The sequence below is a fragment of the Miniopterus natalensis genome, chromosome 10, assembly GCF_054644295.1.
Source record: "Miniopterus natalensis isolate mMinNat1 chromosome 10, mMinNat1.hap1, whole genome shotgun sequence".
Classification (NCBI taxonomy): Eukaryota; Metazoa; Chordata; class Mammalia; order Chiroptera; family Miniopteridae; genus Miniopterus; species Miniopterus natalensis.
In genome coordinates, this window is record NC_142090.1 from 71,963,619 (window position 1) to 71,977,423 (window position 13,805).

The window sequence follows — 13,805 nt, forward strand, 5'->3', positions numbered from 1 at the left end:
GAAAAAATTGTTTTATATTTAATTATTTCATTCCATTTTCTATGAGTATATGGGAATTTTTTAAAACTTGTCAGTTGTTTTAAGGACTAGTATTTATTACTCAGCTGTAGTAAGCAGACACTTTGGATTTCACCATGTTGGAATGCTTTTGTCTTTTTTGGTAATTGAATAAAAGATGATCATTTTATCAGTCCCCTGATAGTATGAAAAGTTCAGTATTCTATAGTACTATAAAGTATCTTGATTTTATTTAATGACATGTTTCAGTTTTACAGTGACTTTGTGTTTTGTAACTGCTACTGAAAGTTACATTAAGCATCCAAGTTTTTTCATGTGTTTTAGCATTATAGTCCCTTTTCATACTGAAATGTTAGATACTCCTCTGGATGGCCATACTCTAGGCACTGTAAATCTGGCCATATTTTATATATTTTTGTTTAGGGTTTTAAAATCAGCCACAATTCTTTGTCTACTTATTAAAACTAAAATTTTTATGTGATACAATCTATTGGCAGCCTTTGTAAGAACTTAAATCAGTAATATTTTAAGTTTTCTAAAAAATGTAACCAAATGTCGTTTTGTTGCATTTTTCAAGCCATTCTGTAAGTTTATATAGTATTTGCTAGATCTAGAAATAAGAACAGTTGCATGTCCCTTTCTTTTTTAGAATCATCAAGGGTAAACAGGCAAGAATATTTGATAATAAATAGATCATTGTCTGCCCAAGCTGATAAAGCACATTGAATTTTTCCAAGGGACAGCAAAATAGAAATGTAAAATATTAACCTCTCTAATGTGTCAAAGGGGAAAGGGACATGAATGTGATCTGCTGTTCTGTTTTGTTTCCTATTAGTTCTTTTACTTTATATATTTTATTTCCCGTCAGTTAAATGCACATATGTGGAAATAATACTAAGATATCTTAGCTGTGAGCAGTTAATGAAACAAACCACTTGTTTGTAAAATAGTAAAGGTATTGTAAATTCATGGCCTTTTGTGGCTTTATTGTGATGAAGAAATTAAAGGGACAAAATAGCTTAACTTAGGAGTTCTTATAACTATTTTGAATAGGAAATGTAGAAATCATTTGTTAAAAGAATTAAGCTTTGATTATAATTTTACAGTGAAGTTTATTTTTGTTGTTTTCTGTACACATCTTTAAATTGTTTTAATTTCTTCTGTCAAATGTATAAGCAGTTCTATCTGTCTCTTAAGGTTTAGTTTTATAAATGAGTTTTTCTTTAAAAAATGTTTTTCAATTATAGTTTACATTCAGTATTGTTTTGTATCAGTTTCAGGTGTACAGCATAGTAGTTAGGCATCGTATACTTTACAAAGTGTTCCCCCTGGCACCATACCTAACTATTACAATATTATTGACTATAAGGAAATTGACTGTGCTGTACTCTAATAAAGGAGGTTTTTAAAAAGTTAATCAGGTTGTAAATTCATGTAAGTGAATAAAACTGTTTCTTTGCTTGTGTTCTAATCTTCTCCTGCCCCTAAATATGCCAAATGTTATTTGTGTCCAAGATAGTCAATATAATTTTTAAAAATTTCTCCCCCCCTCCCCCCAAAGGTGTGCTCATACTCCCCTCATCGTAGTTGCAAGTGAAGGAGACGATTAGAACTGAATTCCCTACAACTGAACACGGGCCTGGACTGCATGCTTGAGGATATAGGATGGCTCTTATGTGGTTAGAATGATCCCTGCACGTTTTCAGAGAAAATCTGTGGTTAGTTCATCCACACTTGAAAGTAGAAAGCTAGAATTTTCTGGTTGTTCCATTTGCTGTTTAGAGATGTAGCTTAAAATAGTCATCTGTGGGGTTAGACTGATCCATGACAGCCTAACAGTGTTTGCCTAGCCTCTCTTGGCCCTGAACTATGCAACTATTTTAAGCTGTGACCCTAAGAACTGACAGGGCATACTGTACCCTCGTAGCACTGAATGCCAGTTCTGTATTTCCAGGGCTGGACAGATCAGCTATAAACTTTTATGCAATTAACGCTATCATTCTAATGTTTTGGGAATCCTCATACCCACCTGCACAAGCCAATAGTTTGCCTTGATATATCAGATTTCATTAAATAAATACCATTGTAGGTGAAAAAAAGATAAAATACAAACCCTATGTTTTACCTATTTATTTTGAACATTGCTTTTTCAGATGAACTGCCTATAAAACAGGGAAACCCTAAGAGTCATTTGATGATTACTGTTGTAAGATTTTGCTGTTTTTAGATGGTTAGTATACTAATACCTAATTCTGTGATTGCCTTTGCCCATATTTTCTGCTCTCACGTCAAATTGTTTTTCCCCCTCTTATTTTCCTATTTTTACCTATTTAGTTGCTAGTGGCCTTGGTCCTGATTTTCTCCTTTTCTTGTTACTTGCAGCCTCTCAGATACATGTCTTTTTGTGTGATTATTCCTTAAGTTCCTACTAAGTGTAGGAACAGAACTAAGTTCCTAGAACATAAAAATGATATAAGAAATTTCTGTTTTAGTTGACAAGTCAGAATGTTCATTAAAATTAAAGATAGTACATAGAAGTGCAGTGGCATATACCAAAAGCAAACTGAATGGTAAAAGGTAGTGATACTGGAATTAAGAACAGGAAGAAGTCACTGAGAACCAGTGCAGCCACATGTGACTATTTAAAGTAAAATTAATTGATATTAAAAATTTATTTCCTCAGTTGTACTAACCACACTTCAATAGCTCACAGCCACATGTGGCTAGAAGCTGAGTATTGGACAGCCTTGATAAAGTACATTTTTATTATTGCAGAAAGTTCTGTAGGACAGTATAATTTTATAAAGCTGAAGAAGTGCTGCAGCAAAACTGAAAGCATTTAAATTGATGAGTGAGTGCTGAAACTATTGACCAAGCATACATTTTGAAAGAGTTTGATGAAAACAGGAGGAGGAAAATATTTTGGGGGGCTGATAAAGGCAGACCGTGATTATGTTCATTCATTTAGTAAATACCTATTGAGGGCCTATTATTTGCCAAGTACTGTGCTAGGTATCTACACCACAATACTAAAGAAGACATTAAAGAGTATATAAGTATATAATTGGAGTAAGGATGTTGGGGGTTAGATAGCAGATTAGTTATGATACAGCGTGACAGTGGTTTAAATAAAAGGACCTGTCTTCTATGGGAACATAGAAGTGTACTATGTAATCATATGAGGAAATTTGTGAGGAAGGTTTCCTCGAGGAGGTGATACAGGATAGCTCAGGTAGAATGACTAGAAATTAGCCAGGTTGGCAGAGAGAGGATATTCCAGGCAAAAGGTCAGAGTCATGTAATAGTATGATGGGATCAGAGAACTAGATAGTTCCATGTGATCAGACCAAAAGTTCATGTGCTGTGGTCGTGATGGCAGGGGGCCCAGGTTGTAGAGATTCTTCCCTTGCCATAATAAGGAATTAAATGTTATCCTAAAAGCTATGGGGAGCCTTTCAGGGACCTTACGAAGTGAACTATCATGATCAAATTTACGTTTTAGATTGCATAGTGTGGACATGGAGGACAGGAGACTAGTCTAGTTACAAGGAGATTGGTTCAGTAGGGACATAAAGGTAGCGAAGAGAGAAGTGCTGGAGAGACAATGGAAATTAGAGAGAAAGCTGAATATGTTTTTTGAAGCAGTAGCAGATGAAATCAGATTGTTTTTTGAGGCGAATTACCACCAGATACAGCAGAAGTTCAAAGAGGCAAGGTATTAGCAAAGAATGCCAAATGAAGCCAGAGGATTGCTGGATTGAGAATGTGTGTCCAGGGACTAGAAGACCAGGTGTGGATGAAGATGACGTTCAGAAGTGTTGGGAGGAGGAATGACAGAAGGTGCAATGACAGTGGTCAGAGAGGAGGCAATGTGGGGCTTACATCTTGGAGGCGGAGCAGTTCTAATGATGACAGTTTGAGCTGGGTTCTGTTTTCTGGGAAACACCTTGAAAGTGTAGAACTGATTTTTGTTTCCAACCTGCTTCCCCTCCTGGATCCGTTTGTCTTAGTCAGTGGCTCACCATCCTCCTTGTGACCCTGACCAGAATTATCTGATTGTATCTTTATAATAGTGATTTTAACCATCGTTTGTAGTTTTATACCTGAACCTTGGAATTAGACCTTGATTCAATTCTTGGCTTTGCCACTTAAATCTTGATCAAATGTTTCTTTAGATTTGAGTGTCCTCATCTGTACAGTTGTAATAATTGCGTTACTTTAGTGGAATAATACATGTAAAGTGCTTTGCACAGTGCTTAGAACAAAGAACAGTTTTCACTAAGTGCCAGCAGCTACTTAAAATAATTATTATTCCTATATCTAGTTTTTCCTTTCTATTGTCAGTGCTCTTTTTCTGGACCCCATTATCTAGAACCAGGGGTAGGGAACGTCCAGCACACAGGCCCAAATCATTCGGCCTGGCCCTGCCAAGGCAACTGCAGGTGGGACTCGAAATTCAATAAATCTAGGAGCTTTTTTCATGGCTAATTTTTAAGTTGATAATTTTGTATGGCCCTCGAATGATGTTTTAAATATCCAAATGGCCCTTGGCAGAAAAAAGGTTCCCCACCCCTGATCCAGAAGGTTAAATAGCTTTTTAACTGGCTTCTCTGCCTCTAGCTTTTCTGTCACATACTTGACATTCCAGAGTTTTCCTAAAACCCAGATTTGATTATGCACTCCTTTTTCCTTCCTCAAAACCTTCATAGATTTTCAGTTTGTAGACATTTCAAGTTATTAAAACTTTAATTTTATTTTCAAGAAGTGAGAGAGCCTTCAAGTAGGATAAAGTTTGTGATAGAGGCCGTATCAGTTGAGGACTACGTTTGGTGACTCTGTTTACCTCTAAAGAACTGGAATAAGCTTTAAATGTGTTAAAATTCCACGTAGAAGTAGTCAGGTACTCCTTTGATTTTACCACCCTCTAAATGAGTGTGTTTCATTAAAGAATGAATGGAATGTGGGAAAATTAGAAGTTTTTTTTTTAACATTGCAATCCTGTTTCAAGGAAGTATTCGGATTTGTCTCAGGTCTGTTGTTTGCCTACTGGGAAGGGTTTCTACAACATAAACTTTTCCCTGTATGGACAGAGAGTTGAGAAGAGTGACCCTTAATCTGGATAAAGGCCAGAATAAATAGAAATGACTAGAAGTCAGAGAGAAGTGTATCTTTGTTTTGGGCTTTTCTCCCAACTCCTGCCTTACTCATCTGTGTATTCCTGACCCATGGGAGGCACTCAGTAAATGCTTATTGTAGTAAATTGAACTGAATATATGAACTGGAGCTGCTTTATACATTGGATTATTTGCTCATCAACCTCCTAAATTATGAGGAGGAAAAATATATACAAATTGAGTCCTTTTATTTGTGTGCCCATTGTTAATTTGTATTCTGAGAATTGCCTAATAATATTCTATAACCCAATAATTTTGGAGGAAAATGTAAATTTTTATTACAAACTAACATCAGATATTTTTATCATTAAAAACATTATTCTAATGATAAGATTGTACAAATAATAACTGGTGCAAGTTAAGAAAATAAACAAGATTTTTTTCGTGGAACATGGTCTCTAGAAAATGACTTGGACACTCTTCAGTAGTTAAACTTATTTAAGAGCCAGTGTCATACATATTTTTTAAACTAGGCATTTAGGGAAGTCTGTTAACTTCCCCATGACACTAGGGTATTGCCAGTGTCTGGGACATTGATTTGGGAGTTTCTACCACTGCTTTTCCAGGGTTCTTATACAGGCACATTTAATTGTAATGACTCAATGAGTATTTTGTATGTTTTTGCATAATTTGCAAACTATATTTGCTTAAATAAACTCTAAAACTTGTCAGCCTGCTTTTAAGTTAAGTAATTTTTTATTGTATTATTGAAGTGTGTGTGTATGATATTTGTATTTAATATGGTTAGGTAGTTTTCCTGTTTTAGAGTAGGGCTTTCCTGAAGTGTTCTTTGATAGGGTCAAAATAGATCTAATAAAGCTCCTGTGTTTAAGTGCATTTTAGATTGCCATTCACTTTATTTAAGAAATATTCATTGAGTAGTACTTCTAGTGTGCTAGGAACTTTGATAGCCAAAGGACATAAAACCACACAGAGGTCCTCTGTCCTGAGGAACTTTTGCTAGAAGTAATTTGTGATTAATATTGTGATGGAATAAGATGGTATCTGATTAGAGAAACGAGAAATACTCAAATTCTAACTCAGCCAATCCCTAAGGTTTCCTATGGAGCAAAGTGTATTGAAATTTGAGTCAGAGTAATATTTTATTGTCTTAGGTATAGGCCCCATGCGTCAAAATCCAGAGAACTAGGTTATTCTGTATGGAATAGTTAAATCTCCTTTCTCTTCTTCCTCTAAACTTAAATACGAGTCTCAAATCTGACTCCTGTGTTGAGGTAACAGACTAGTGCTAAAGGGAAATGTACAAGAAACAAAAGATTTTCTCCCAAATACCCATTGTAGATGTTTTTGAGTATCTAGCAATCTCATATGCCACCTGCAAACAAACTGCCCCCCATTAACTGGGCCCAGTTTCTATATTTGAAAAAAGGGAACAGAACAAAAAAAGAAAGGAATAAGAAAGATGGCTTAGTTGCTCCAGACAGCCTTGGAGTGCTTTTACCTCTCACAGCATGGAGGGAAGAGATTACTTTACCAAGGAATTTGAGTTATTTGTAAAATTATGTTATAAATAAAACAGTTTTAATGTGGTAACATACAGGTTAGAGGCTAGAGTTTAAGAAGAACATTAATAACTTTTTTCCTCCAGACATTTCAATAATAAGTGCTTTATAGCTATAAATACATAGTTTGTTTCCATAATAACTTATCTTCCCCATTATCACCAGCACTGTCATTGGCACAGCTTCTTACACGTTTTTTAACATCTTTACCAATTATTACTTGATAAATTGAACTCAAAGTCATTCCTACAAACCAACTATTTCTCTTAGGTAAGAGCTTTTTCCTGTGTTTATTTTTTATTTTACTCCTCACTTTCCTGATTGAATTATAACTAGTAGTAGTCTCAGTAATGCAAATTTGTCTAGTTGATAATTCATGCTATGTCCAGTTCATTTAATTTTAAAAATTTGCACTTTAGCCCAGCCAGCGTGGTTCAGCGGTTGAGTGTTGATTTGTGAACCAGGAGGTCACAGTTCCATTCCTGGTCAGGGCACATGCCCAGGTTATGGGCTAGATCCCCCAGTAGGGGGCATGCAGGAGTCAGCCGATCAAGGACTCTCTCTCTCTCATTGATTTTTCTCTCTCTTCCCCCCTCCCTTCCTCTCTCTGAAATCAATAACAACTTTTTTAAAAAATTAAAAAGTTACACTTTAGGACAGATTTCTATAATTTTAACTCGACACAGTGACAGCATCCATTATCACATGGCCAGTCATTTGTAAGTTTTTTGTTTTTTTTTTAATATATCTTTATTGATTTCAGAGTGAGGAAAGGAGAGGGAGAGACAGAGATAGAAACATCAGTGATGAGAGAGTCATTGATCAAGCCCGCAACCTGGGCATGTGCCCTGACCAGGAATCGAACCCTGATCGCTTGGATCCTAGGTTGACGCTCAACTGCTGAGCCATGCCCGGCTGTGCTGTTTGTAAGTCTTAACATACCCAAGCAATACACTTTTAGGAATGGAAAATGAAGCGAGGTATATATAGCTCCTCAAAGACAAGAGTATACAATCTAGTGGGAAAGACAAAATAAACAAGCATTTACTGTATGAATTCACCATATAGTTTGTCCATTGATATGATAAAATTATGCAGAGGATATTAATGGAAAAGAGAAAAAAGATGTCTGACTTAGATTTACAGAAGCCTTTATCAGGACTCCCCAAAGGGAATGACACATGCACTGAGTTCTGTAAGGTGAGTTGGCTTTTGTCAGACCAAAGGAAATGGAGATTTGGGATGAGAAAATGTATTAACTTACAATTATATTATTCAAAGGCCCAGAGACGCTCAAGCATGGAACATTAGAGGACATAGGAGTTCACTGTAGCTGGTGTTGAAAGTGGGAATGAAGGAGGAGTGTCAAGAGTTGAAGCTATAAAAGTAAGCAAGAGCTAGATTATGAAGAGATTTATGCTAAGAAGTGTTGACCAATGAATTCATTGAGGGCTCATTGATTTGAAGGGAGCCAGTTTCTATCTGCAATATGGCAAAACTGGTGATAAGAACCTGTACTAATGTACAGGCAGTAGGGATGGAGGAAATGGACAGATTTGAGATATTTTGAAAAGGTAGACTCAACAAGTAATGTATATGGCAGAAAGAACATTTGGAGTTAGCTAGAACTGGGTTCAAATCCCAGCTCTGTCACTTAGCTTTTTCATGACTTGGGTGTTTGTGTACCTCTCAGAACCTCCGTTTTCTCAACTTAAAATTGGGACAGCCATAGGGACGTGAGGAGTTAATAAAATAATATATGTAAGATATCCAGTAAAGTAAGTATAAAGTGATAGCTACTGTTGTTGCAAGGGATGAAGGGAAGTCAAGAATGACTTCCAAGTTTTCTATTTGGACAGTGAGAAAGAGCTAGTTTCAGAGAGTGGGATAAGCTGTCTGATTCCTAGACAGGTTGCCTGTGAAAAATCTGGGTGGAAATGTGCCCTGGTAGATAACAATAAGAGTATGACATTCATGAGAGGTATTTGAGCAGAGGGGACAGATTTGAAAGACATCAGCTTACATACACATGGTAGTAAAAGTTATGAAAGTGGGTGAGATAACCCACGGAGAGAATTAGAGTAAGAGAAGTCAGTACCCTGAGGAGTAGCTTGGAAAAACATCAGTGTGGGTGTGGTTAGAGAAGTGTTCAGTTTTCAAGGATAGAGTGGTCAGTGGTGTCAAATGCTACCGAGCAATCTTGTAATGCTCATTGAGAAAATGCACATTGGATCTGGCCATTAGGAAGAAGTCTGTGAGTCGAGTGAAGTCCTTGAGGTGGAATCCTTTGAATGCCAGACTTTGGTCATTGGGGAATGACTGAAAGTTACTGTGCGTAGAAGTGATATGATCAGAGTAGTCTGGGACATCTAGGTGAAGAAGTCAGGAGAGTTGTCAGGCTTACATATATAAATTCAAATATGATATGCTTAGTGTTAGTTGTTGCAATAACTTCCTAAGTTGTCTAGGTACTGAACAAATAAATGCTTGTAACATGGAGGCTCGAGGAGATGGTCAAGGGATCTGAGGGGAGTGAACAGCCAGGGATCCCTAGCAGTTTTGACTTAATGGAGGGCATCTTAAATACCATTGCAACCTGAAAGGAATGACCAACTGTTGTATGAACAGTGGCTGGAAAAATTATGGCCAGAAATATCTCATGACTTCAGGAGATGTAAAGAATGCTTGCCAACTTAAAATACCTGCAACACCATGGCGCCAAGCTATAAAGACTATGTAGTGCTGGTTCAAATAGAACTCCCGTTTCCAGCAATGCATTTTGCGGTAAACGGAGTATATGTATCACTGTGCCTCTAGATGCACAAATAGTTTGCACAGTTTGCTCAGCCAAGATAATTCTTAAGGAATCTGGTTTTACTCAATATATAAAACTTATATGTGATCAAAAGCTACAATGAGGCATAATAATTTTACTTTACATTTATGTATTGCTTTACACTTCACAAAGTCTTGACCCATTAGGAAAGCAACTTGATCTTCATAAGCAACTCTCTGAAGTAGGTAGGGGGCAGGAATTTTAGGGAGGTCAGCATTATTAGAGTTGAGGAAACTCCTCAGTTCCGTGATCTCTAGGTAGAGTCACCAAATGGGACATGAACTTACAACCTCTGACTTTACTTGCATTGTTTCACCTGTCACACTATGTTAATTCAAAGGTGAACAAAAATTTAAACTTAGAAGAACTACAATGTGTACCCTTACTAAAACAGTGATACAATACATACTTTTTATTTGTATTGTAGTTATCAGTGCTACAAAGGTTTCAAAGTGCTGTGAATACACCAAGGAGGGTGAGATTGACTTTGGCTGGCAGAAAGAGAGGTTTAATTTTGTTTAGAAAATGTGTTTTCTCACTTGCTAATTATTATTGTCTTTTCTTGGTTGCTGTGCATGGTTAAAGTACTACATATGCAGCTTTAAAATAAACCCTTTTATTTTTTACCCAGTACTCACACGTTTATTTCTGCTACCATATTTTATTCAGTAGTAACAGTAGCTAACATGTAATGAATAAGTCTGTGCTGGGCACAGTGATAAAGGGTTTGTAAAAATTAACTTTTTTAATCCTTACATCAACTCCTTGAGGTAGGAGCATTCCTTTATAAATAGGTGTTTTCTGTCCGTTCATATACTTTCTATCCCCACATGGACCTGATGGGGAGAAAGCAGACTGTAGTGAAAGAAAGGATAATTATAAAGCATACTGACGTGCCATGTAAATAGCTATTTTTTTTGGTCACGTTGTGTATTATTTATCATATTTTTCCCTAAGTGAAGAAGCCAAATTGGTATATGTGCTAACCTGAGAGGTGAAGTCTAAGCTATATAAAATGAGTGAACAAAGTAACAATATCCTAAATGTCTGTTTTATGATTATAGTAACAGTATGTAATAAACATGGGTGGTTTTGCATTTTAAAAAACTAATCAGTGTGTATAATAAAAAAAAGACTCATCAATAAAGAGATGGTTGCTTAATTTGAAGTATTTAGGAATGAGAAATGTCCATAAAACTTAATCTTTTTAGTTACTTTTCATTCATTTTCTTGGAGTGAATGAGATATGTTGCTTACTGTGGAAATGGTAATAATAATGCTTTGTATTTGTATAGCATCTTTCATCTGAGGATCTCAAAGTGCTTTTCAAATAATGTCTCGAATCCTCACAGCACTTCAGTGAGGTAGGTAGGTGGCAAGTATTATTATCTTCATTTTACAGATGGAGAAATTAAGCCACAAGAGGGTTAGATGATTTATGTATATAGTACCACCAACCAGCTATAGAGACAGCCTGAGCTACTAAAGTAAATATACTATATTTTAGGAGGATTGGCATAGTATAAGCCATTATTAACCCCTTTGCTTTTGTACTTTACATAGATTATCTGTTAGAACAAATATGTTAGGTTTTATAATGTTTACATTGAAATTATTGTTTCCCTTTTTAGAAGGACTAGAAAACATACTCTTTTCCTCCCCATTTTTAGGTCAGCAGCAAGGACAAGATGGCGTAAAAGTCCAACAAGCTACAATAGCTCCTGTAACTGTAGCAGTTGGAGGAATTGCTAATGCAACGATAGGTGCTGTTAGTCCTGACCAACTCACACAAGTGCATTTGCAGCAAGGCCAGCAAGCTTCTGATCAAGAGGTACAGCCTGGCAAGAGGCTTCGAAGAGTTGCCTGTTCCTGTCCGAATTGTAGGGAAGGAGAAGGAAGGTAAATGCTCTATTACCAACTGTGTCTCTCTGGAAGGCATAAAATAGTTGAAACCAAGCTATTGGTTGAGTACTTTGTTCATTAGAACATAACTAGCTTTGTAATCCAGAAAGTGAGGTATAGCATTGTTACGAAGTGGATTAAATTGAGCTGTTCTAGGAATGGTTCTGCACCTTGTACCTTATACTTTCTTGCAATTGTTTACTTTTTTTCACTTATCATGTAAAAATTTTAAATAACTTTATTGACATAAAATTCACATACCATACAATTCAGTCATTTAAAGTGTACATTTCAGTAGTTTTTAATGTATTCACAGTTGTGCATCCATTACCACAACTAATTTTAGCACATTTTTGTCACCCCCAAAAGAAACCCTGTATTATTTAGCCATTTTCCTCTCATTCCCAACCCTCCCAGCTCTAGACAACCACTGAACTGTTTGTCTTTATAGATTTGCCTATGCAGAATATTCATATAATGAGTCATATAATATGTGGTCTTTCGTAACTGGTTTTATTCATTTAGCATAATGTTTTCAAAGTTTTTCATATTACAGCATGCATTAACATGTTATTCTTTTTAATGTACAAATAATATTTCATTGTATGTATATACAATATTTTACTTATTCATTCATCAGTTGATGGACATGGTCATTTTCTACCTGTTGGCTATTATACTGCTATAAACATTTTTATACAACTTTTTGTGTGGACATATATTTTCATTTCTCTTAGGTATATACCTAGGAATGGAATTACTGGTTCATATGGTGACTCTAGGTCTAACCATTTGAGGAACTGCCAGAACGTTTTCCAACATGGCTGTATCATTTTACGTCCCCACCAGTAGTGTATGAGGGTTCTGATTTCTCCACGATTGCCCACACTTGTTGTAATCTGACTTTTTTATTATAGCCATCCTAGTGAGTGTGGAGTGCTGTCTCATTGTGGTTTTGATTTGCGTTTCCCTGATGACTAATGACATAGAGTATATTTTCATGTGCTTGGTGGCAATTTGTGTATATATGTCTATTAATATCTTTTGTTCATTTTCTTTCTTTCTATTATTGAGTTGTAATGGTTCTTTATATGTTGTAGAAACAAATCCCATATCAAATACATGATTTGTAAATATTTTCTCCCAGTCTATGTCCTTTTACTTCCTTGATATTGTCCTCTGAAACACAAGTTTTTATTTTAATGAAGTTCAGTCTTTTCTTTGGTTACTTATGCTTTTGGTGTTGTATCTAAAAATTCATTACCAAATCTGAGGTCAGAGAGGTTTTGTGGTTTTTTTAATATATCTTTATTGATTTCAGAGAGGGGAAGAGAGAGGGGGGCAGAGAGAGAGAAACATCAATGATGAGACAGTCGTCATTGATTGGCTGCCTCCTACATGCCCCTGACTGGGGATCAAGCCTACAACCTGGGCATGTGTCCTTACTGGGAATCAAACCATGATCCCCTGGATCCTGGATCAATGCTCAGTTGCTAAGCCATGCCCAGCCAGGCCACAGAGAGTTTTATAGCTTTTCCCGTGAGAGTTTTATAGCTTTTGCTCTTACATTTAGGTTTTTGATCAATTTGGGATTAATTTTTTTATATGGTATGAGGTAAGGGTTCATTCAGTGCCATTTGTTGAAAAGACTGTCCTTTCCCCATGTATTGAATGGTCATAACATCCTTATCAAAAAGCAGTTGACCATAGACATAACGTTTATTTCTCGACTCTCAGTTCTATTTCATTGCTCTGTATGTCTGTCTCTATACCAGTACCACCCTGTGTTGATTACTTTAGCTTTGTAGTAACTTGAAATTGGGAAGCATGAGTCCTTGGACTTTGTTATTCGTTTTCAATATTGTTTTGACTCTGTAGAGACACTTGAAATATGTGAGTTTTAGAATCAGCTGGTCAGTTTCTATAAAGAAGGCAGATGAGAATTTGATGGGGGTGGGGTGGCATTGAATCTTTAGGTCAATTTGGGGAATGTTGCCCCCTCATGTAAGTTATTTAAACAATTGGCATGTAATTGTTCTTGTTTTACAAAAATACCATTGAAAATAGAGCTTGAAATCTCCAACTATTGTTGAATTGTCTATTTCTCCATTTCTGTTAGTTTTTACTTTATCTGTTTCAGTGGCTCTCTTGTTACTATCTTGTTTAGTTTAAGTGCATGTATGTTTATAATTGTTATATCTTCCTGATAGATTGACCCATTTATCTTTAACAAATCTTCCTCTGTATCGCTAATAATATCTTTTGTTTTAAAGTTTGTTTTATCTGATGTTACTATCACCACTCCAGCTTTCTCAGGTTGTTGTTGGCATATCTATTTCCATTGTTCTACTT

General features: G+C 36.0%; 1 protein-coding gene across 1 annotated transcript in view; it reads left to right on the forward strand.

Moving 5' to 3' along the window:
• SP4 (Sp4 transcription factor) overlaps positions 1 to 13,805 on the forward strand; it is a 49,319-nt gene that overhangs the window by 18,227 nt on the left and 17,287 nt on the right. Inside the window, exon 3 of the mRNA XM_016217045.2 lies at positions 11,222 to 11,450. Within this exon, the coding sequence (XP_016072531.2) occupies positions 11,222 to 11,450 (229 nt within the window). The remainder of the gene's footprint in view (positions 1 to 11,221; positions 11,451 to 13,805) is intronic.